The 26,386-nt window shown below is 43.5% G+C and overlaps 1 protein-coding gene across 1 annotated transcript; it reads right to left on the bottom strand.

Moving 5' to 3' along the window:
- On the bottom strand, positions 1 to 25,991 carry FRRS1L (ferric chelate reductase 1 like). Its single transcript, XM_080667795.1, has 5 exons — positions 25,653 to 25,991; positions 15,964 to 16,048; positions 13,279 to 13,417; positions 9,807 to 10,053; positions 1 to 6,327 (listed from the first exon to the last, which is right to left on the bottom strand). The coding sequence occupies exons 1-5, from the start codon at positions 25,888 to 25,890 to the stop codon at positions 6,155 to 6,157; spliced, it is 882 nt and encodes a 293-aa protein (XP_080523921.1). The 5' UTR covers positions 25,891 to 25,991; the 3' UTR covers positions 1 to 6,154.
- Positions 25,992 to 26,386: the final 395 nt, after the last annotated feature.

The raw sequence follows: 26,386 nt of genomic DNA on the forward strand, positions 1-26,386 counted from the left end.
TAAGGAATCATAAACTGCCTTTAATTATATCAACAGGACGAATGTCAAACCATGTTGAGAATTTATATTTTAAAGTTTAAATCTAGTTAATATATTGTAACTGTGACATAATCCTCTAAGGATAAAAGTATTTGTGATGGCAAATGGACAGTACAATCATTTAGGTAGCATTTAGGAATATTGCTACAGTTACTTGACATAAATAGAAATCCATGTCTTTATTAGTAAGGTACCTCACATTTTAGAGTAAAAATTCACATGGGACAGGCTTATAAATATACATAAATCTCAAAATCAATCACAATCGAACATTAGGTACATAATTATTATAAAACAAATATAACCCATCAATGTCTATTGAAAGGCATCATTTTTACAAAATAGTATTTTATAGACAATCTCAAAAAAGTATATTAATACTCCTGGAGCCAGACTGTTCCAGCATGTTGGCGCAGCTGTGGGAATAAGGCATGTAGAGAAGCTGCATTCACTCTTCCAGGTGGCTAGGACTTGCTATGTGATGAAATGGTAACTGCTCTAGTGACCTGGGTGAAGGCCACAACCCCTTCAGCACCCCGAGACCCAAGAGAATCGCTCACTCTCCAGAAGAATGGAACCGAACAGCTACTTGCCCAATAGCAAATATCCGGGGAGGGGGGGGGGGGAGCGGGCTGAAAATATTGGTCAAAAAATCAGTATATTTTAAGTGAAAAATTCCAGAGATGATTCACTTAAATTTGCAGCCCTATTTGAAATCACATTAGCATAGCCACTATTTTTATGAAAAGGAACTTATACTCAAGTTATCTATTAAACATAGAAACAAAGAAGTCCAGCTTGAAACTAAGTGATTGGATAACTAGAGAAAGAACCGAATTATATACAAAATGGTTTTGGGTGGCATCAACATGCCATGTACTCAGTTAACACTCATCTCAGTTTCTTAACTAACAGTATAGAAACGTCAGATTCAACAATGACACTTCATACGTTCTTAACAATTCGTACAATGTTGAATTAGAGGAGGCAAGTCTTAATAAAGGATCCAGGAATCTTCTCTACAAACTAAATTTCTATAAACTCCAGGGTCATTTTGCCTGTAATACATACAATGTTTTTTACCTCTTGGGTTTTAAAGTATCCAAGAGTTCAGAAACAGAAACCATCTTGGCAAAGACCTTCAGATGGTCAAGGTATGTACATAGAGGCATTTATGTATAAACACACACAGACCTCATCTTGTATGTACAAATCTATATACAAACACCGAGAATAATCAACCTGTTCACTGATCATAACCATTCTGTTTAGAGAACAAAAAGACATACATTTATATACAACAAAGTATACACATCTCAGCCTTGGGCCTATTGTGGTGATTCTCAAACATTTTTCCATCATGATACATAAGGTAGATGACATTGTCACATGTGTAAAACATTCCGGCAGCTGCAGCAGATTTTAATAAAACTTAAAAAAAAATGTCTGCAGGGAAATAAATTACTCTGAAGCCTGGTACTAGTAATCCCCACCATGAAGAGCAATTCATCAGTGAAAGTCATTCACGGCTGCCACAGTTTAGGTAAAATATAACGGCTGCTTACCCAGAGCTGACTTAACTGCTACCACTTTGGCATCAACTCTAGGAAATCTATCAGAATGTAAGTACCTGGGAATGCCATTATCAGGATAACAATTCATCAACTATATTTTATAAACCAATTACTAACTTCAGTATTTTTGCAATTAACCAGCAGTGTACTTGACAATTGATCCTGATACATAGGTGTGTCTCTGGCTGAGAGCAAGGGAAACCTCCAGTCCACAAGCCAAACCCAACCTGCTGCCTATTTTTGTAAGGTCTGCAAGCTAAGAATGGTGTTTACATTTTCAGATGTTTTTGTTGTTGTTAATTTGCACCTGAGGACATTTTTCCATTGATTTTTAGAGAGTGGAAAGGAGCGGGGAGATGGAGAGAAACATGGATGTGAGAGAGACACATTGATTGGTTGCCTCCCGCATGCACCCCAACTGGGGCTTGGGATGGAGCCTGCAACCGAGTATGTGCCTTTGACTGGAATCAAATCCATGACCCTTCAGTTTTCAGGTCAATACTCTATCCACTGAGCCAAACCAGCTAGGGCTAGATGTTTTTGTAATCTAAAGAATATTTGTGACATGTAAAAATTAGGTGAAATTCCAATTTCAGTGTCAAAGAAGGTTTATGGAAGGAAACACAGCCATCCATGCTCATTGGTGGATGCACAGTCTATGACAGAGTTGGACAGTTGAAACAGAGAGTGCAAAGCCTAAAATCTTTTTACCATCTGGCCCTTTATAGAAAAAGCTTTGCTGAGCCTTAGGCTAGAGCTAAGAACGATACACCACCTCTGTGGTCATCTCTCTCAAACACAGATCCTTTATGTAGACAGTCAACTTAACTACAGAAATAGTAGTAAAAACCCCTCAGGATGGAAATCCACCCCTGTGTTGTCCAAACTTCCTGATTTCCTTAATGACAAAAGCCAACTTAAGACAGTTAAACATGGCTCCTGCATTTTGTCTGAAATGTTTACCAATTCACCTTTGAGATGACTGAGAAGCAATGAAAGGGCATTGGACTCCAAGTTAGAAGACCCAGGTTTTAGGCAAGCCACTTTTAAAAATTAACCAAGACAAATACATTCTAGTCTTGTCCAATCTGTGTATTAATTTTTAAAAAAAACTATTAAAAGCTCTAAAAATGACTGGTAAAATAAAGAATCAAAATATGTTTAAGAAGAAAAAAAGCTGGTAGAAAACAAAGGGGGCATTTGTAATACTTTCAACAATAAAGATAAATTTAAAAATAAAATAAAAGCTGGTAGAAAGTAAAATGTACCTTTCCCACCAAATATAAGTCTAAAAAGTCCTTTTTTTTTTCATTGTAAATTACTAAAAGGGGGGGGGGGGGACAAAGTACCTAGCTAATTTGAGTGTGGATAGTGGGTTCCACTTAATAAAAGTTTTAATGTATGTGCATGAAGGCATGAATGGGTAGGAAATAGTACCACCTCCCTAGGCCTCAGCTGCCCCTTTGTAAAATAAGTGCATTGGATTAAATGGTCTCTAAAGTCCTTGCCAGCACAGGTAATTTGTGCCAAATGACTACCCTCAGTTTCTTCTGTATAACTGGGTTAATAGAATCTATTTCCTATGGTTGTTGTGAGGATTAAATGTGTTAATCCATACAGAGTGCTTAGAACAGCACTAAATACAAATAGCTAGATTATTCTACAAAAACACAGGTGGGTATCTCCTCTGTACCAAGTACTATGTTAGAAAGTTGAATGCAGAGGTAAAATAGAAGTTGATTCTCTTACATTAGGTAAGAATGAATGAACTTGGAGTCTACAGGGTTTAACTCCCATGTGTCTATAAATTGGTGACTCTCTGAGATGATGTGAAATGCTGTTCTCCAACCCAGCTCTGTGAATTCTTATTTCTAAACAATGATCATTGGTAAGAATGTCAACTATGTTTGCAGGGCAAAACAGCATTCTCACTAACCATCTTTCTATTTATGTTTCAAAAAAAATCTCATCTTAAAAAAGTTTCCATGCCTAATTCCACAATCTGCAAAATGTTGGATTTTGAGTTCATTATTTGCTAAAGAGATGACTTATGGTTTGATCACAGGTGGAAGAATATAAAAATGTTAGCCAGTTTGACAATGTATATGAAATACAAATCTTCTGATCCAAAGAAACTTGCCGTAGAAGTTCATTTATTCCTTCAACACATGTTTGCTGATTGTCTACCATGTAGTAGTGTGTGTTACAATGATGAGTAACAAGAAATGGCTACTCCTGCATAGGGAGGAGGAGCCAGCAATTACAGTAAAGTGTGATGAGGAAGCCCAGTGTGCTATAGAAGCACTTGGCAGGGATCTAAATCTCCCTCGTCCAGGGGGTAGGAAGAAGAAATATTTAAGCTGTGGCCTGAAAGATGAGCAGGAGTTTGGCAAGCACAGGAAGTGGATGGAGAATGTTTGGGCACAGGGAACATGAGAGGTAAGAAAGCAGGTCTGAAGAACTGAGAGCTGGGTCATAGCAAGTGAGGAGTGGTGACAAAAGAAGATACTGGAGGTGATCCAAGTGGCTTGCATTTTACATTAACAGCAGTGAGAAGTCATGGAAGGCTCCAAGCACAAATGTGCAAAACTGGTAATCAATTGGTGAAAACTGGTAGGACCAATCTGTGAAACAAGTAGCTTGACTTGAAATGTAAGCAGAAGGGAAATCCATTAATTTATTGCTTCCCTGCCAGCTACAGAGACTAGCTGAAGTCTCTCTTTAGTTTAACCTATTTGTAGCTGAGATATAATACACGTAAGAGAATGAAACAGAAAAATATTGGCTCTCTTATTTACAATGTGGGTGCCTGCACACTCAGTGTCTTCACTGCTCAACAACCAGTGTAGCTGAGGTGACCTACAACCCAGCCTCGGCCGTGACCAGAGGCCTTAGTTAGGCAGTGGTAGTAAGGTGGAACCAGGGACTTAAACCACATAAATCCTACCCAGTTCCTTTGCTCACTTGATGTCCTTTAACCTCTCCCCACCTACAACAGGGATTAGTTCTCCTACGTCCCTCAGATGAGCTTGGTGAACTGTGCAATGTCACAGAAATCTCCATGTTTTTCTTCCTTCTGTTCAGTTCAGAAGAATTTGAAAGCTCTCTCCAAAGGTGGATTCTCGCCTCTGACATGAATTCCAAGGATGGCATTAGAAACCAGTCTCCAGTGCTGTTTAATCAAAAACCCCACAAAGGTGGAGCCAGCTTTAAAGCAACGAGGCAAGCCCGAGGACTCCAGAGCCCTACAGAGGAAATGCCTCAGCCGCAGAACCACATCCATGGATTCTTTTCTTCTAAATGCGCTGCTAACACAGACATTTGGAACAAAGGGAACCTTTGCATTCCTTTGAAAAAGGAACTCCATTAAGTCGAAGCATTATTATAAACTATGCTGAATGCCAATCCAATTCACAAGTCCAAGTGAATAATGTAGGTGAATTCACATTTCTCATCTATAATAATAAAAGCATAATATGCTAAGTAGACCAGACATCCTTCTGGAAGACCTTCTGGAAGAAGCCAGGGCTGTGAGAGCCAAGTCCCTTGCAAGAATTTTGTGCACCGGGCCTCTAGCTTTTTAATAAAAAAAAAAAAAAATCTCATCTTAAAAAAGTTTCTATGCCTAATTCCACAATCTGCAAAATGTTGGATTATTGTCAAAATGCTTTAAATTTTTATTAAGATGATTTGTCTGTTATATTACTGTTTACTGGTAATCATTCTCACTGTATGTTACTCTGGCAACAGAATAGGCTGTAACCACAGATGAGTACCTTAATTTATAAAACAGTGGTCGAATTCTAACTGCTAACAATGCCCATATTTTCTATCATTAACATAATTTTCATCTCCAGGATCAGTCAACTCTGTTTCTAAGCTTTCCAACAGCAATAAAAAAAAAAATGGTTTCTCGTAGCTACTCACTAATTGAGAAGAAATTTCAAAGAAATATGAACCATTTTCATATTATTGTAATCTCCCCCATTCTTCCCATCAGCTGTGTAATTATCCAAACGCACTTAAGCTGTATGGAAATTTGAAAGTTCTTCTGCCTAAAAGGCTGACTGTGAACTATGTCCATGCAGTAAAGTTCTCTTTAGTAATATTCCAAGTAAGTCTCCTGAGCTGTGGCTGGAAGAGGAGAGGTGCTTTAGGGACATGATCCCATGCCTAGCTCTTTATCTACCTTGCTACCTGTTATCTGACCAAGTCACAAAAAGGCAGCCTTCTGGGTCTCAAACCCCATTCAGTAAGAAGGCAATAATAATATTCATCAAACCAACTCAGAGATACTGTGAAGCTCAAATATGAAAACTTAGAAAAGTTTTAAGTATTTTCCAAAAGTATGGGGTCATTATTAAACAATCCTCTTTGATTAGAAAAGAAGTTTGTTTTTTCTTCCAAAAAGCTGAAATCATGAGTCCTTTTATTTTTAAAATAATAGAAGCTAAAACTATACTACATATTCTTTAAAAATATATATATATATATACTAAAGACTTTCTAATCCATGGAATGTATTGGCTTTGCAGCTGTGATTAAGGGGTTCCCATCAGTAAGTAGAAAGTCAGGGCAACAATGAGAAGCAAACAAAATGGAGAGGAGAAGGTCTGGTAGGCAGCTGATGGCATAAAAATGTCTTCATACTTGTAAATACTGACAACACGCTCGGAAGTAGGTGGTGAGTCTATATCGTGTCGGGTGATAGAGCCTTTAAAAAAGAAATGAAAAGGAAGGGGCAATTAAAGAAAAGTACATATTGAAAATGATATATTCTAACAACAGAAAAACAAAACAAAAATCTTTCGTGTTGAATACATAAGCAGTGATTATAAAGATCTGGAATCAGGTATCAGAACTCTCAGAATTCCCTACAATTATACATATAATGAAGAACAGAGATGTTAGTTAAATTTATCCAAAAAGACAAGTTCTCGTGAATCTGCACACCCACTACCAGAACAATGCTATGGGTCTCTCCACAGCACCCCAGTTTTAAGTCTGCTACTTAATATTGTATGAATGCTTACTTTTAAGGTCTCTAATGAGTTTTATATTATTAATACCAAATGGAAAACCATACTTTGATTTCAAAGAGCAAGAGCTAATTGCTTTCCTCAAATATATATTTTATATATGGATTAACAACCCCTGAATACACTGGACTCCCTTACTGGTGGAAGCCTCTCTCACATTGTCTGTGGGACATAAAGTGGTAGCTTGCTCAAGTTGGATGGAACAGTACAGGAAGTAGGAGGATTAAAATGCCAAATAAATGTTTTTTGTTAATCCTCATTTGAGGATACTTTTCCCATTGATTTTTAGAGCGAGTGGAAGGGGGGAAGAGAGAAAGAGGAGGGAGGGAGGGAGGGAGGGGAGGAGGGAGAGAGAGAGAAAGAGAGACATCAATGTGAGAAAGACACATCATTTGGCTGCCTCCTACAGGTGCCCTGACTGGGGCCGGGGAATTGAACCTGCAACCCAGGTGCATGCCCTTGACCGGAAATCAAACCCACGACCCTTTGGTGAGTAGGTCAGCACTCTAACCATAGAACAACACTGGCCAGGGCCAAAATAAATATTTGAACAGAAAGCTTGTTTTTGACCTGGTTAGAAGTGGAAAGAGGAAAAGGCTGTGTTTAAAGGCTACTTCATAAGCTGATTAGAAGTGCCTGACCTCCTAACCCATATGAAATCCATATGGATGTAAGCCCTATGAATAATCCATATGAAACCTGGGTTAGGGAGACTAAGGCAGATGACTTCAGAGCAAATGTCTCCTTGGAAACAGGGCTCAGAGTGAGTCTCTTAAAGGTCCTATCTGCCAGGGAAGCTGCACCGAACTTGACATGTCACTTCCCTGCCCCAGTATCCATGCCAGCTCCTGTTAACACAAATCAAACTCCTCAGGTTGGCACAAGATTTTTCTCTCAGCAGATCCCTCACCTCCCCTACCTGATGTCGCTTGGGGGTCCTCTGCAGACTCCTAGGCTTAAACAAGCAGTTCTAGTTCATGCCTTCCTTAGAGAACTCTAATCCATGCCCCTCTTCAAACCTTAGCTCAAAGTTTATCACCTCGGAGAGACCTTAAGAGCATGAAAAGTTTTCATCAATAGAGAGGTGTTAGGCCAGCCGGTTTGGCTCAGTGGATGGAGTGCCATCCTGTGGACTAAAGATTCCCAGGTTCGATTCCGGCCCAGGGCACATGCCCAGGTTGCAGGCTCGATCCCCAGTAGAGGGTGTGCAGGAGACAGCCGATCAATGATTCTCTCTCATCATTGATGTTTCTATCTGTCTCTCCCTCTCTCTTCCTCTCTGAAATCAATAAATTAAAAAAAAAAAAAATAGAGAGATGTTAGGAGGGCGTCCAAGAGACAGGAAAAGCACAAGCCTGGCTGTGGGGTAGGAATGTGCCTGTTTTGTTTGGAGACAGTGAAAAGAACAGAAGTCCTGAGTGATCTTACCAGGCAAGGCAGGAAGGCCTGCCATGCTGGCTATTATGCCAAATGTGTAAGCAGATGAACTGCTGCAGTACAGCACTTTACAATTTGTAAAGCGATTTCCAATACTTGTTTTCATCTAATCCTTACAATAATTCTATAAAGTCGAAATGATTATTATCCCCACTTTAGATATAAATAAATTGGAGTTCAGAATTTAGATAAAGGCTAGATACAGCTACCAAGGGGCAAAACGAATGCACAAACCCAACGTTTTAGATGCCAAACCCCATCCTTTTAAACGAGTTCCTTTCTCCAGGCTAAGATATGATTAATTTCCCAGAGCGCTGAAAGTACTGGAAGACAGAATTGCAGACCCACTGTTGGTAATCTGGGACACACGCAAATGGAAAAGTTGTCACAAAATCTATCTGAAGGCATCCCAATGTTTTTTTCCATTAGAAATAGAAAAAAAAGTTTATGAAATCTCTAGACCAATCAATGGAAACAATTTAAAGGGCAGGAGGGGGAGGCAGATCAGACTGGGCAATATATAGTTGATAGGCACACAATAAAGGAAGACGCAACTCCCAGGAGCCAAAAGAGTTCTCACACAAAGACGGCATAAACTGATGAACAAAAACAGATCCAGAGACAGAGAAGCATCATCGATCAGACCGTCAAACCTCAGAGGGAAGGTAGGGGAGGGAAGGGGTAAGGGGGAGAGATCAACCAAAGGACTTGTATGCATGCACATAAGCTTAACCAATGGACACAGACAACAGGGGAGTGAGGGCATGAGTGGGGGTGGGGGGGAATGGGGCAATAAGGACACTTATGTAATACCTTAATCAATAAAGAAAAAAAAAAAAAAAAGACTGCAGACAAGACGTGTCCAGGCTTCTCAGACCAGTAGGCTGATCAGCTGGGAAATGCTGAAGACACAGCGTAACTTGGTTTTAGCAGCTGCTAAAAGGTCTCATGACATTCTCAGGTCTTTGTTGGGGAGGTGCTGGAAGAGCCTTGCCCCCCAAAGGGAGGTCAGCAACGGACCAAATCCATGGGGGCTTGTTAGAAATGCAGGATCTCAGGCCTCTCCCCAGGCCACTGAATTGCATTTTAACGATAAAGGCAGGCGATGTCTGTGCACGTTAAAAATGTGAGGGGTAACGGGCTCAATTATAGGATAATTTGGTGGATTTGTGACCATCAGGATAGTCATAAAGTGAGCACACTGAAATGCCTGTCCATCTCCAGAGACCCTTTCCTGCTCAGTATTTGTTTGTTTGTATTTAGAGCATAAGGGCTAAGAGTTATCACTGACTTTGGAGCCAGGCAGACCTAGGATTGAACATTAGTTTTCCGTTAGTTAGTGGTAGTGCCCTGAGCAAGTTCCTTAGTCTCTAGAATCAGAATATAATACCTTTACATCTCAAGGACGTGGTGAGGAATAAATGGGAGCAGGTGAGAATTAAACACAGCCACACACACAAATAGTAGTCAGGTGATCTGTCTCATTCAGCACTTAACTCATCATATGTTATCTTGTATTATTCAAGCCACGCATGTTGTATACCTTATCCATTTGTATGTCCGTGTGAATGATAAGTCTGTTATAACCTGAAGACAGGATCACACCTCCTTTTTTACAATATTATCCCAAGTGCTTATCACTCTCTTGCCCAATAAATAACGAACACCAGCACAGCGGTGTCCAATGTTTAATCCAGATGCCAAAATGCAAGCTTACCCTGAATGGCTGGACCCCAAGCAAACAGATAATACCAACTCAAATGCAGGTCGACGATTGTTTCATCTCTGGGAACATTCACAGGGCGTTTAAATCTGCAGGTGACTCGATTGTTCTCATAAACTCCTTCTTCATCTCTGGCAGGATTCCTCTGGATCTCCTTTGCCCACTGGCCTACGTTATAGAAGTGCTGTATGCGAACCCTGCCATTGTCATCATGGACGCAGGCCATGACATCGTCACCACCCTGGCATGGAAAATAACGAAGAAAAAAGTCAGTCTTTTGCAAATTTCTCTGCTGAAAAAATATTTCAGCCCCAGCTGTTTGGCTCAGTGGATAGAGCGTCGGCCTGTGGACTGAAGGGTCCTGGGTTCGAATCTGATCAAGGGCACGTACCTCAGTTGCAGGCTTGATCCCCAGCCCTGGTCAGGGCTCTTGTGGGAGGCAACCAATGGATGTGTCTCTCTCACATTGATGTTTCTGTCTCTCCCACTTCCTTCTACTCCCTAAAAATCAATGGAAAAATAGCCTCTGATGAGGACTAACAAAAAACAATACAGAAATTTCACTGAGAAATAGATATTCCATTACCTCTGTCAGTTGAAATCCCACCCCCAAAATTATTTTAAATGCCATTAAAAAGCTTTCACTAAATGATCAAAGTTAACATCACAATGGCTGACATCAAATGCCTCCTGATATGATATTGAGAAAGGAATATGTCACCAGCTATATAGTATTCTTGCCAAAAACACAGAAACTAAACTAATCATTAAAAACACAATCAGACAAATCCAAATTGAGGGTCATTCTGCAAAGAAAAAAAATGGCCTATAATCATCAAAAAAATCATAAAAGACCAAATTTTTTTAAAAGGCTAAGGAACTATTTAATATTAAAGAAGATGAAATATACATGACAACTAATGGTATGGTGTTCCTGGACAGAATCCTGGGTCATAAAATAAAAATTTCCATAAGGAACAGTATTGGGACAACTGGCAACATTTGAAAATGGACCATATATTGGATAATACCATCAGATTAATGTTAAACTTCCTGAATTTAATAAGTAAATGGATTTAATCTCCAAAGTTTCCAGAAAATAATAACAACAACAATAATAACAATAATAGTAGTAGCAGTAGAGAGATAAAGCATGTGTGGCAAATGTTATCATTTGTAAAGAAGTTCTGGAACTAGACAGTGGCAATGGTTGCACCCTGTGAATATAATTGATGCCACTGAATTATATATTTTAAAATGGTAGATTTTATGTAATGTACATTTTACCACAATAAAAAAGTTATCAATTGGTGATTCTTATATTGTACTATCCTTGCAGCTTGTCTGTAGGTTTAAAAACTTTTCAAAATAAGTAAAAAAAATATTAAAGGTGTTCATCAATTCTAACAAATGTTCTACTTTGTGCAGGATGTCGATAATGGGCGAGGCTACGTATGTCAATGGAAATTTTCTGTGCCCGCTATTCAACTTTGCTGTGAATCTAAAACTGCTGTAAAAATAAAGCCTAACCCTGGTCAATGGCTTATTTGGTTGAGCACTGTCCTGTACACCAAAAAGGTTGCAGGTCTGATTCCTGGTCAGAGCACATACCCAGGGTACGGTTCAATCCCCAGTCAGGGAGCGTATGGGAGGCGACGGATTGATATTTCTCTCTCACATCGATGTTTCTCTCTCTCTCTCTCTCTCTCTCTCTCTCCCCCCCCTTCCTCTCTCTGTCTCTCTCTTTGTCTCTCTCTCTCTCATCAATAAACATATCCTCAGGTGAGGATAAAAGAAGTGAGAAAAAAACACCCATATACTTGGGTGAAGATTAAAAAATAATAAAGTCTAATAAAAATAATGCACCATTTCAAAATAAGTTAAAGGCTATTAAAAGGGGTTCCATTCTGCTTTTCCTATGTATCAGGTTTTGAAAAAAAATTAACCTGTGCTTCTTACTGGAAGAATAGGAGAAGAAAAGAGAAATCGGTAATGTAAAAGCCTTTAGGCAGCAAAATGTCAAACATAAAATTTGAATGCTCCTCACTCAACCTCCCAGCTCTGAACCCCATAATCTTAACAGCTGCACCATGCCTGCAAATGCAGTCCAGGACAGGAAATGGTCAGCTGCAACCCAAGCCAGCGCCTTGGTGTGGCACACACCTGCTGTTTCTCCTATTGACACCCCAGTAGGAGATAAGAGATGTAGATTCATATTTGCGCAGTCTTACCAGTTGGACCTTTTGTCTTACTGCCTGGACTGGGAATTGAGGTCACCTCTCCTGGTGACCTCTCCAAGAACAAAAAGCCCCGGGAGCTCTGACTGCCTAGATCGTTCTCTCAGTTTCCCCCTACCACCCATCTACATCCCATGTCCAATCCATTAGCGAAGCCTGTCTGACCTCCAAAACGTATCCAGAATCTGAGCACCTTCTCACCACCACCGCTGTCGTAACCCTGGTCTGAGCTGCCCTCTTCTCACTGCCTGGATCTCAAACAGGCCGGGGAAAGAGAAGTGCATGCGCCAGGGTAAAGAGGCCTAAGGAAGTCCGGTTGTTTGGAAAGCACCCTGGCACAGTGAAGTGGCAAATGTCGGGGCTACAGAGAGAGGAGGGAAGACGGTGGCAGAGGCATAGAGAGGAGCAAAGGCAGGAGATGGGCAGCTGCCTGGGTCCCTGGTGGCCTGCCTGTGCCTGGTCACAGTCTTTCTGCGGCCCAAATGTGTTCTCGCCCAGCAGAACTGTGGAAGACTGAATTGTTAGACCCCATTCTTCAGCCCCCTGTCGTTACATTACACACCCATACCTTTGCAGGGCCTCTCGGTAGGGGGTGTGTTTATCCTGGCCCCTTCCTTCTGGGCTTGGCTGTGTGACTTGCTTTGGGCAATGGAGTGTTAGCAGCTGTAACACGAGCAGAGGTTTGAAATAAGTTTGGGTTGCCCTTGCATTCCTGTCTCTGCCATGAAAATAGCATGCCTTGATAGTTGCTGGTTGCAGAATGATTAGGGAAAAAATCCTAAATCCAACACATGGACAGGAGCCAAGCCCAGCGGAGCCCCAGCCAATGCACACACATGAGCAACAAATACATCTTACTATTAAAAACCATGTAGCTTTGGAGGCTTTCCTTGCCGGATGTCTGTGGAAATAGCTGATAAATAGAGGTGCCATGAAACATCTTGTGTTCTCAAAACCAACCCTTCCTTCGTTGTTTAAGCTAGCTTGAATTTATTTTAACTTGCAACCAGAGAGCCATACTAATATACTCATTATACTGCTTTGATGAGTTTCTTTGCTTTGTGATGCTTTGCAAAAGCAACCAAATGCCAGAAATTAGCTTCTTGGATTTAAAAGTGGCAATGGTAGCTTAACCATGCCCATTCGCTAAACTCTAGAGTTCTCTAAACTCTCAAGCCATACTGCAAACAAAAGAGAAAAATAAGCTTCTATCGTGCTGTGTGTCTCACCATTTTCCTGTCTGAAGAGAATCCAACGGCTACCCAGCCATCTGTGTCCGCACTCAGCTCAAATTCCACATCGGCCCCTATTATCCGGTAGCTAAGGAAGTAGTCACAGGTCTCTGCATTACAGCCTGGTTTTCCATATCTATAAGAGACATCAAAACAGACATGACTCGAGAAGGTAAAGGGGGTCAAATATAGGGTGATGGAAAGAGGTTAGACTTTGAGTGGTGAGCACACAATGGAATATGATGGTAATTATAAAATGTACCCCTGAAACTTATGTAATGTTATTAATTAGTGTTACCCCCAATAAATTTAATAAAAAACAGACATAACTCCTTCATATTCTTATTTAAAATACATTAAAAGGACATCAAGGGATCAGGCAAGATGCTAAGCAACATCACTGAATAAATTAGATCTTTGCTTCCTGGGCTCTCAAAAAACAGTTTCACTCAATTGGGAGGGACCTCAGAGATGACCTGCTTCACTTTATCTACATAGGGGCCCAGAGATGGGAAGGTTGCATAGTGAGTCAATAGCTGCAACAGGACTTGAACCTGCGCCTCCAAACTCCCAGCCAGTGTTCTCTACACTATATTAGTATCTCTCAAATATTAATTACTGAATTATTTCTGAATCCCTTTTAAATGAGAAAATTCTGAGTTAATAATTTAAATTATTTTTGTTAATTAAATGTATACCAATTCTTTCTACTTTAAATTTTTCAATTAAATGAACACCAAGTTGCAAATTAAATATAAATTAAATTACACAGCCAGGAACATTTAAACTGACAGCGTTCATGTGATGGATGATGTGGTTTCTCTTAAAGTAAAATTCTGCTCACATACATATGGTATGTCTGACTGTACTGTGCAGGGTCTTTTAACTGAGCACGTTCTATTAAACATGACTCACTCTCCTCCACTTTTATCTGAATTACTGCAAAACCCTGGCATGTACAATACACCCACTGAATACCTCATCTGGTATTCACTGAGCATGGATGCATCATCTATTTATAAAATTTGCCTTTGCGTATAGGTTCTAATACAATCACAAATCCAGACACTAAAGCATACAGCAATATAAGGTGTTTCTCCACAGAATCAGATTATGCATACATTGATCTTTTAAAGAAGCACCATTGAAATAAAGACACACATTTATTTTATTTATTTTTAGTTTACCTGAGCAATGTTTTTAATTTTAAAAAATTAAAAAAAATTTTTCAATTACAATTGATACTCAATATTATATTAGTTTTCAGTGTACAGCATAGTGGTTAGACAGTTATATAACTTCCAAAGTGATGTCCCTGATAAATCTAGTACCCACCTGCACCTTACGGAATTATTACAATATTATTGACTGTATTTCCTATGCTGTACTTTACATCCTTATGACTATTTGGTAACTGCCAATTTGTACTTCTTAATCCCTTCACCTTTTTCACCCACTCCCTTCCCATCTGGCAGCCGTACGTCTGTCCTTTGTATATATGATCTGTTTCTCTTTTGAAAACAGAAATGTAAATTTTCTTACAGAGGACTTGTGGGTCCTTTAAGAACTGACAAGCCCTAGTTTGAGGAACACTCTTTTACACCCTTTTTTAGGGTGACAGAAAATTGTAGCAATGGGTGTGACCATCGAAGCTCAGATGGAAGGTATCTGAAGTAACAAGACACAAACCCACTAAGTGCTGACTGAGGAGGGAGGCAAGGACTAGGCAGGGACTCTAGCAGCCAGGGTGAGGTATAAGCTCCAGACAGCAAGGAACTTGGGTGGAAAAGGTTAAGAACAGCTAAAGGAGGAGTGAATGGCCGGAAAAGAGGTCACCCTGAAGCCAGCAGGGTACTAAAATTCCTTCACTTCTCAAAGATATCCCTTAGTGACAAGAATTATACATTAAAGGCCATTATCCTTAGTATTAGTATTATTGGATGATTTTTATTCCTTAGAATGTTCTGGTAATCCAAAGTAAAGCTCAAAACCCCTATAATTCAGTCCCTCTCCCTCCTCCCCCATAGATCTTGAGCAATGGACCAAAAAAATATAAATCAGAACTTTAGAACAGTGATCAACCAAATCTTTACTTAAGGACAATTTGTTTCAGAAAAAAAAAAAAAATTCAAAGAGACGGAAGTTTTGCAACAAACCAGAGCTATCTTTGTGGGAGGCCCACTGTCTCTACTACCATTTTCTAGCTCTAGCCCATAATGTCATGATAGAATACTATTAATAATCATGGAAGGCCTCACTACAATAACCAGTGCTAGCTACAGTAACCAGTGCTTAATGACTGGTTAATATCATATAGATATCAGTACATCATGACTATTTATTTGAAAAGGAATTGGGTATTAGACATGTTTATCCTTGTCTGTCTTGGCCATGTCCCTCCTAATAAACGTGGACATATTCTGTGTCACGTGATTCTTCTTCATACAGCCAATTGGTTAGGAACAGACAATGATGCCAATGGCAGCACAGTCAAAATGAAGCATGTTCCAGGCCTTTGAGGCTGAAAACTGGGGTAGCTATCAGAAACAAGCCATATCCCTGCCGAAGGTCTGAAGGAGGACAGGCCCCTGGTTAGAATGGGCTGCATGCAATTTCAATTCTATCCTGAGACATAAAGCAACATCTCAGTCTTAAAGTTATCCAACTCACAGGTCTACCAACCTAAAGCATCCCTTAGTTTTCCCACAGTCATCCACTTTGATTTTGGCAAATGGATCCACAGGAGGAGCAGTAGGGAAAGGGTAACCTGGACAGTGAGAATAAATAATGGTTAGAAAGTCCAGTAACAACTTTTTCAATGAGAATTTAAAAAAACAACATTTACTATTTTCTATCACACCCATCTAGATGTAGATATAAGGCCTCAGGAAAGGGCCCTGTGTGAGCCTAATCACCCTCTTCACGAGAGGAGAATACAGGGTACACATCTTTGAACTGAGCCTTACACGTTAGCTGAGAATAAGTGACTTTTCCCTCATTTTACAGGCAAGGAAACTGAGGCACTGAGCGGGGGCATACTTTCATATGAACACTGGCTCACCACTGTGACCTGGGAGCTTAAAAAAAAAATCACAGTTTTAATTCAATACACATGCCCTAAGAGAAAAAATATAGCCCTGGCCGGTGTGGCTCAGTTGGTTGGGCATTATCCTGTGCACCTAAAGGTCACTGGTTTGACTCCTGGTCAGGGCACGTGCCCAGGTTGCAGGTTTGATCCCTAGTCAGGGTGTGGCAACCCACTGATGTTTCTCTCTCACATCGATGATTCTCTCTGTCTCTCCCTCTCCCTTTCTCTCTCTCTCAAATCAATAAAGACATACTTAAAAAATTAACAATGACCCACTTATATATTCAGTACTAGAGGTTTTCCATTTATATATGTGATAATAGAATTTTTCCATCACTGCGAACTTCCATTTTTCATTAAGCTGCATAGAACATTTTCATATCTCACTAAATTCTTTACACACATCATTTCTAACAGCTGTGTATTTTTCTTGTAACATTACTTGGCATCATAATGCATTAAAACATACATTGAGCCCTAACCAGTTTGGCTCAGTGGATAGAGCATCGGCCTTCGGACTGGAAGGTCCCAGGTTCGATTCTGGTCAAGGGCATGTACCTTGGTTGCGGGCACATCCCCAGTAGGGGGCGTGCAGGAGGCAGCTGATCGATGTTTCTCTCTCACTGATGTTTCTAACTCTCTATCCCTCTCCCTTCCTCTCTGTAAAAAAATAATAAAATATATTTTTTAAAAAAACATACATTGAAGGGCAAGCCTGCATTATGCTTCCAGTTTGTAACAAAAATAGTTTTCTCCTAGACTGTTTCCTCGGTGTACGAAAGAGCCAAGTGTGATGCATCTTGTATTCTCTGCCCAGCATCAAGCCTAGCACTGGCCACTGAATAAATGACTGACAAATGCATAAATAAAATCACCCTGTAGCATTAGGAAAATAAACACACATTTTAAAAAATTACTGTTTTATTCGTTTTTCTTTTCTCATTCTTTTGATGTCGTTTCTTTTTTATTTGTAATGTTTTTTTAAGTGAGATTCTGTTTGTTTTGTTCTATGAATTATCCTTTAAGGAAAAAAAAAAAACAAAAAAAACCACTGGACTGCATTTTCCTGGCACACAATTGTGTATTTTGGGCAGGGGTGGGGAACCTTGTTTTCTGCCAAGGGCCATTTGGATATTTATAACATCATTTGCGGGCCATACAAAATTATCAACTTAAAAATTAGCCTGCTCTATGTGGTCAAGCATTTAATTAACTCACCCCTAGTACCTTGGCAAGGCCTGCCTTAGATGAGATTTTTGTTTTTCTCTTTATATTGAACAACTGCTGAATGCTACAAACTATGCTGAGCCTCTTCACATAATGTTCTTCCTTGTATTTCTCATTACGGTGCTGTCCCAGGAGGGTGACAGGCCCCGATTCCACGAGGAAGGCTTGGCAACTGCATTCGGAGTCCCCTGGACTCGCCCTACGTGTGTCTACGCCGGCTGTTCCTGAGTTGTTTCCTTTATAGTAAAACTATACTGTTTGTAGGTTTGGTGCTTTCCTGAATTCTATGAGACATTCTAGTGGGTGCCCCTGAATTGGTAGCCAGTTGGTCTGAACTGAAGACAGTCTTTTTGTGGGCCACCCCTTCCACTTGTGGTAACTCTGGATCATTAATACCAGAAATAAACTTCAGTATTCCCATTGGGGCTGGCATCAGAATATAAGCAGGTTTTTCAACATTACAATTTCCCCTGGAATTAAATGATCTATTTGGCATAAAGTAAGTTGGGACTATGTGCCAGTATCTAAGATCCTGCAAAAAGTCTTTTATGTCCCCAAGACCATTATCCTAAAACTCCAGCATGACTACCTGGTAAGATAATTACCAAAAGTGCCTGCAGCAGAACCTGGATCTAAAGTTCAGGTTCCAGCCTTCGCCGGTTTGGCTCAGTGGCTGAGCATCGGCCTGTGGACGGAAGGGTCCTGGGTTCGATTCTGGTCAAGGGTATGTACCTTGTGTGTTCTGGATTTCATTTCATTTTTAAGTTTCATGCTGTGACCTTTGACAAACCTCCCTGTCCTTAGCAAGCATATTGAAGCCTTCTAGTTGATGATTATCTGTGTTCCATAAAATGTAGCCATAAATATTTTTATTAGTAACAGTTGGAATGGCATGACAACAGAGATAAACATCCAACTGGAAAAAGTATTGATTATAAGCAATCATCTCTCACAAGACCACCGGGAGGTGAGACCCTGGGAGCGACTGCATTCTTCATCCCTTTGTCTTGTCCAGGCGTCGTCAAACTACGGCCCGCGGGCCACATCCGGCCCGCCGGGTGCCACTGCTTGTCCTGCTTAGCAGCCGACTCGTCCCGGGCCCACAGTGCGCATAGGAATTTGTTCATAGTTTTTTTTTTTAAACTATAGCCCGGCCCTCCAACGGTCTGAGGGACAGTGAACTGGCCCCCTGTTTAAAAAGTTTGAGGACCCCTGGTTGTCAATCATTAGTCCCTGAGTCATACTATTGGAAAAAGTACTGCAACAGGTGTCCGGTAGCAGAGGATAATTTGTGCCAAGTGCTGGGCTGTCTGTCCCCTCTGGCTCGATCTTCCCGGAGGGAAATGACCCTATAATAAATTCTGTTACAGTCTATGGAGTTGCCTGACGGTCTAAAGACACCTTCTCGTTTGGGTGGTCATTACACCTTTGCCCCACCGTCCGACATGGGGTTTCTGCCTGGATATTACACAAGCACATCAATTCCATAGCCCAACACTAAGCTCCCCCACCTCCCAAATGCTCTTCCTCCTACGTTTCCTATGGCGGTGAAGAATGTCACTGCCCACCACAGTCTTCCAACCCTGAAACCATAGTCCTGGGTTTCTCCACCTGCTACATACACTCACCCACCGTTCTTTTACTAGCATTCCCACCCTAGAAACCCGAGCCTGCCCTTTCACACTGTACCATCGCCTATCCGATCCTCCCACCCACCTCCCTCCCACTTCTTCCACCACCTGCCAGCTTTCTAAAATGGGAAACTGATCTTGTCACAACAACGTTTAAGACCTTTATTGGCCTCCCCCCACCCCTGCCCGTTCCCACCATTCTCTCTTTCCTACACTTACTTGTCTGCCTTGGTCTTGAGATACATGGGTTAGAAGCCCCAGACACGGCCAGCTCTTCCTTCTCCCCTTACATTGTCCATCCCCCATTTTTTTCACTACTGGTTTTGGGGTTTTGTTTGTTTGTTTTTGCTTGTTCCTTTCCCTCCATTTTGGTGGCTATTTTTTAAAAAAAAGTTTTTATTGATTTTTGGAGAGAGGGGAAGGGAGAAGGATAGAGACATAGAAACATAGATGAGAAACATCATCGATTGGCTGCCTCCTGCATGCTCCTCCTCCCCCAACTGGGGATCAAATCCGAAACCCAAGCATGTGCCCTGACTGGGAGTCAAACCAGTGACCGCTTGGTTCATGGGTCAATGCTCAACCACTGAACCACACCGGCTGGGCTTGGTGCTACTGTTTTTCTTTTTTTGCTAAAATAAAAACTTAGATTGAGACCAAATAATATTGGTTTAGGGCAAAAAACTCCCTTTCCCCCCCCCCCCCCCCGCCGCCTTTCCTTCTTCTCACATGTGCCCTGTAAAACTTCCAATAACTATTCTGTTGTGGAGACCAATGAAGCCACTTTTCCTGCCTTCGGATATTCCTGTAATACAAGAGGTATTTATTTTCGTGGTTGATTTTTTTTTTTCAGGTTCTCAATATGGTTTTGTGGTTTCCATCCCTGTCTTATTCACAGATACCATCTATTCCTTTCCTGTAATCCCTTGAGCCTGTTTTGCCATCCTCCACTGAGTGGTTAATGGCTTCTGGTTTGCTATTTATTGCCTCTAATTAACTGCTTGGATCACAGCCCTCAGGTATTAATGTAGTCCTTGATATTTTAACCAGGAATTATCTGTTCAGATCTGAGAGCCCCTGCATCAGCATCTGTCTCTTTCTGGACCATGTGAGTCGTCGTTTCCGCTCAGCAGAGTCACATCATGAAGTAAAGCTGTCCTGGGACTTTCGAAAATGGAAAGCTACACACACACACACACACACACACACACACACACACACACACACACACGTGGAGCCTGTTTAGCAAAGTGTTGGCCAAGGCACTCCTCCACTCACTCAGCAACCTGCGGTTCTCAACTGCCTACCTACCAATTCCAAACCCCTCTTCTCAAGTCCACTCAGAAAAGTATCCCATCCCATCTGTTCCTCTGCATTTCCTAGCACGTTAGCAGGGACCCTCCGTTCCAGGCAGGCCGGACAGCTTGCACACCTTTTCCTTAAAGTTTTCAACAATCCCATACAGCTCCCTGCTACTTCCTGGCTCAGTGGTCGGCAAACTCATTAGTCAACAGAGCTGCAAACCACGGCTCGTGAGCCACATGAGGCTCGTGAGTCACGGTTTGCCAACTACTGTCCTGGCTGAATGACTTTAGCTAAAATATCTAAATTTTCTGTGGGTCAGTTTTCTTCCCTGCAAAGTGGAGAAAACTATAGTATCTAAGTCAGAGTATTGCTGTAAAGACTAAAGTTAATATGTAAAAGGTACTTAAAACAGTGCCTGGCACGTAGGAAGCACTTATTAACAATTAGCTCCAATTTCAGGGGTGGGCAAACTTTTTGACTCGAGGGCCACAATGGGTTCTTAAACTGGACCGGAGGGCCGGAACAAAAGCATGGATGGAGTGTTTGTGTGAACTAATATAAATTCAAAGTAAAGGAGCGGCGGAGAGAGCAAGAGAACCCTCCGCTCTTTTGGCTCCGCGGGCTGGATAGAACAGCCGAACGGGCCAGATCCGGCCCGCGGGCCGTAGTTTGCCCACGGCTGGTAGATTCATGGTGGATACAAAGAAAACTTAGATATAGATTATCTTTAAAGATATAGATTATTTTTTATAAATTACTTACCTTTTTTGTGCTTTATTTTTCTATCTCGGTTTCAGTAAAAGATTCAGAGATCATAAGCTATCTCCTGCCCATAAAAAGTATATATACAGTGTTTCTACTTTTTCTTTTTCACTGAGCAAGGTGATACTATATTTGTTCAAACCAAAGAACAAATGAAGAGATACTATAAATGAAAAAGTGTGTGTATGTGCGTGTGTGAGGGGTCTCTTTATTCTCAGAGTGTAACTGTCTATGCATCTCAAAGGGGAAAACCAGGGAGGTAACATTTGCATCCCAAATGTTTATGTGTAGGGCGATGAGTTATGTAGCTGCATACAATATGCAGTCGATGTAGGAAGAATATAAGCAGATGAAGGGAACTCTGCCCTTTCAGGCCCTGCTCTTCTCTCTACTGCCTCACCAGCTCTTTCCCAAGGTAGGAAAAATGGTGATCTGAACTCGGTGGTCAGGAGCGCATTGACTGGGCCATGTCTTACAAGTCCCTATGCCTGAAAGACAGCAACCAAGTATGGTGTTATCCCCTTTTCCTTCCTATACAGGGCATGGCCCCAAGGGCAGGCCAGCCACCATCACCCATGTGGCTGTGGAAAGACTCAGGGTCTGTTCCTCAGGCCTGGCCTGTGGGTCTTAGCAGCTGGGAGAAGAGAGCAGGAGGCTTGCTTTACGTGGGACTTAACCCTAAGCCAACACCCAGCTCAGTTCTTGTTTGTTTGTTTGTTTTTGAGAAAACAACCAGAATAGGCTATTTAGCCATAATCATGTGGTAATTTGTTTAACATTCTACTGTTGTTCTAAATACTACATAGATTCTGGGCTAAGAACCTCAAGATAAAGAGGGATGCTTGGTACGATTCAAGTCCTAAGACCCTATTCAAACTTCTGGCTGCACGTGCAGAATGGGTGAGAGGGGCAAGCAAACTGGGGATCTGAATACACACTGCATGCCCTGCTGCTCCTGTGCAGTCACCTCACCTAAATGTCCTCCCTCCTCTGTCTCACCAAGTCTTTCATACTTTCCAGCTAACTCTGTAAAGCCTTCCTATGGACACCTGATGTCCACATTCATAAAACTGTCTGGGTTATACAACTAACCTTATTCTCTCTGGAGATACAAACTGACACAGAGCATCTGATCTTGTTCTTCATTTGTTAGGTCCATGTGCCCAATGAGAATATAAGCTTTCATGTGCCACATCTGAGTTACCTGGCAGTGGGACAGGCTGACTATGAACAGAATGAATATGTTTTAGATGCTTTCAGAAGCAGATGGACTTTGGATACTTATTCTTTTCAAGAGTAAAAGATTCTGTGTCTGCTTGTTGTGCTCCCCCTGCCTCCCTCCCTCCTATTCTCTCCTTCTCCCTAGCCACATGGCTACCCAGCTAGAAGACTACATTTCCCAGCCTCCTTTGCAGCTAGGTAATCTTATCTAATAAAAGAGTAATATGCAAATTGACTGTCACTCCAACACACAAGATGGCTGCCCCCATGTGGTCAAAGATTGTTGCCCCCATGTGGACACAAGATGGCCGCCACAAGATGGCCAGCAAGGGAGGGCAGTTGGGGGTGATCAAGCCTGCAGGGGAGGGCATTTAGGGGTAACCAGGCCAGCAGAAGAGCAAAGTTGGGGGCAACGGGGCCTTCAGGGAAGGGCAGTTGGGGTGGGGGGGGACCCAGGCCTGCAGAGTAGAGCAGTTGGGGGGGACCAGGCCTGCAGGAGAGGGAAGTGGGGGTGACCAGGCTGGCAGGGAAGGGCAGTTGGGGGTGACGAAGGCCTGCAGGGGAGAGCAGTTGGGGGGATGCAGGCCTGCAAGGGAGGGCAGTTGGAGGTGACCAGGCTGGCAGGGAAGAGCAGTTGGGGGGGATCCAGACCTGCAGGGGAGGGCAGTTGGGGTGGACCAGGCCTGCAGGGGAGGGCAGTTTGGGGGGACCCAGGTCTGCAGGGGAGAGCAGTTGCGGGGGGGACCAGACCAGCAGGGGAGAGCAGCTAGGGGTGATCAGGCTGGCAGGGGAGGGCAGTTAGGGGTGACTGGGCTATGGGGGGGACCAGGCCTTCAGGGTAGGGCAGTTGGGGGGGACCAGGCTGGTAGGGGAGGGCAGTTAGGGGCAATCGGGCTGGCAGGGGAGCAGTTAGGCATCAATCAGGCTGGCAGGGGAGTGGTTAGGGGGTGATCAGGCTGGCAGGCAGAATCAGTTAGGGGCAATCAAGAAGGCAGGCAGGTGAGCATTTGGGAGCCAGCAGTCCTGGATTGTGAGAGGGATGTCCGACTGCCCGTTTAGGCCCGATCCCAGTAGGACATCCCTTGAGGGGTCCCAGATTGGAGAGGGTGCAGGCTGGGCTGAGGGACAGGCCCCCCCCCCCCCCGTGCACAAATTTCGTGCACCGGGCCTCTAGTATAATTATGTTCTTGACCAAAGGAATGTGAGCAGTAGTGATCTGTACAACCAGCTTAAGAGGAAACTGCTTGCCCCGAACTTCCTTTCCTCAAGCTTGAACAAGGACATGCAAGCAACTCAACATCCACACAGATGGACATGCAACAAGGACATGCAACTCAACTTCCACACAGATGAGGACAAAGTCTTAGGAGATGATGGAGCAATCAGATGGAAGGAACCTGAGTCCATGAATGACCTTGTGGATCAGAGCTGTCCCAGCAGCTCAGACCAGCCTGACTCATGTGAGACAAAAACAAACCATCTTACTTAAGCCACTGTATATTGAGGATTCTGTTTCAGCAGTTAAGCCTCTGCCCAACTAATATATTTTCCCAAATCCATTTTCTCCATCTTCCTTAATACAATAATTCCAATTCTTTAATTGGACTTACTACTTCCCAGCTAAAAGGCTACACATCCCAGCCTCCTTTGCAACTATGAGTGACCACATGACTAAGTTGTGGCTAAGTAGGATTGTTATATGGGACTTCTGCATAATCTCCTTATAGTCAGTGATCTTCTTCCCACTTCTTCTTTCCTACTGTCTGGAAAGTGAATGTAATGGCTGGAGATCACGCAGCCATTTTGGCCCATGAAGTCACACGCTAAGAATTGTGAAGAAGCCCTAACGGGTTTGGCTCAGGGAATAGTGCCTTGGCCTGCGGACTCAAGGATCCCAGGTTCGATTCCGGTCAAGGGCATGTACCTTGGTTTTGGGCACATCCCCAGTAGGGGGTGTGCAGGAGGCAGCTGGTTGATGTTTCTCTCTCATCAATGTTTCTAACTATCCCTCTCTTCCTCTCTGAAAAAAAATCAATTATATATATATATATATATATATATATAGAGAGAGAGAGAGAGAGAGAGAGAGATATATCCAGGGTCTCTGATGACCAGTTCTGGGCTGCCTACTTCCAGATTTCTGTATATGACAGAGAAACTTCTATCTTATTTAAGCTATTAATCTTTATTTGGTGTGGGTAGCTAAATCTAATCTTCAGCAACAGATATATCCAGTACATATTAGTTGCTGGGACACATATTTCAAACCCTAACTTTATATATATATAAAAAATTATTTATTTATTTATTTATTTATTTATTTATTTATTTATTTATTTTTACTATTCCTCTTAGCAGAAGAAAATGAAAATGACTACTTTCCAAATAGCAGGAAAAAAGAGGCCAGCTTCCCTTCCTTCTGAGCAGAATCACTGGCTTTGTGCTCACTGAAGCATCCCCACGGGGAGGCCTGTGGCTGACAAACCCCAGTCTCTGGGCCCAGCAGGCCCCACAATGGCTCACAACAGGGACCCTAACAGCCGGGTAGGAAAGGAGTGGGATGGAGGCGGGGAAGGAGAAGTGACCCAGCGCTGGCGGCGGGGCAGTGAGCACGCACAGGACACGGAGAGGTCAGGGCGCTTGCCTTTGCAAATCTAGGTCAATACTCGCGGGGAGGAAATAAGGCAGCATCTCTTTTAAGTCTGGATTTCTGCTTTCCGCCGGCTGCTCCAATCTCACACAGCCCAGGCCAGATGGCAGCCTCCCCGCCTAACGCCTCCCCCGCCCCCCCCCCCCCCACACACACCTGACCGAGAGGGTGGAGGCCAGGTGCTGAACACAGGGGAAAGGGGGGGGGGGCGCGGGGGGGAAGCCCACCTGTCCGCAGCTTCGCAGGGACCTGGCTGGCACCCTCCCTCGCCCGGCCTCAGTCTCCCCACCTGCAAAGCGGACAGCTCTTCGGGCCCCTTCTCCAGGCGGATGGGGGTCTGAGCCCTGCGCTCTCTGCCCGGCCTCGGCTGTGCTAGAGCTGCCTCCATTCGCATCCTTTCCAACTCCCCACCCTCGCTCCCGCCCCCGCCACCCCCGTCCCCCACCGGGGTCTCCCCTCCCGCCACCCTGCACCGTCCCAGCCTCACCTTCCTCCGACAGGTAGCGCAGGTCGTAGAACTCCCCGGCGAAGGTGCCGTAGGAGGAGTCGTGGCGCCGCACCGCTTCGTCGGCGCCCGCGTCGCCCCGCACGCGGCCTCGGGGTCCTCGGCCCCCCGGCCCCGCGCCGTCGTCCCCGGGGCTGGCAGCACAGGCGGCGGGCCCCGCCAGCAGCAGCAAGAACAGCGGCACCCAGACCCCCCGGCTCTGCCCCCGCGGCCGCGCCATCGCTGCGCACCGAACCCTCAGCCTGGCCGCTCGGGCCGCTGCGGGGGCGCCGCGGGCGCGGGGCCGGGACCTCGCCGCCTCCTCCGCCGCCGCCAGCACGCGCCGGCCTGTCCCCCGCCCGCAGCCCGCGCAGCCGCGGAACCGCCTGCACCCGCCGCCTCCCCGCCTTGGTCTGCGCATCCTCGCCTGGGCCCGAAGCCTCCCCCCTTTCCCTACCATCCTCTCCTCCTCGCCCGCACTCTCCTTCTCAGCTTCCCCCGTCCTTCCTCCCAGCCTCCCCCTTCCTCCTCCTCTCCCTGCACGTGTCTCCCTCGGACACAGGGGTGGCCCTTCCGGACTTGCTCTTCAGAACGTGGTCCTCAGCTCAGCAGCTCAGCATGCCCAGTTTGTGAGCGTCACTAACCTCGCCGCACTGCAGGCTCGGGAGTCGGGGTCTGCATTTCACCAAGGTCCCCCCAAGACCCCAAATGCACGCGCAGGTGTAAGAAGTGCTCCC

The sequence above is a fragment of the Plecotus auritus genome, assembly GCF_963455305.1.
Source record: "Plecotus auritus genome assembly, chromosome: 5".
Taxonomy (NCBI): domain Eukaryota; kingdom Metazoa; phylum Chordata; class Mammalia; order Chiroptera; family Vespertilionidae; genus Plecotus; species Plecotus auritus.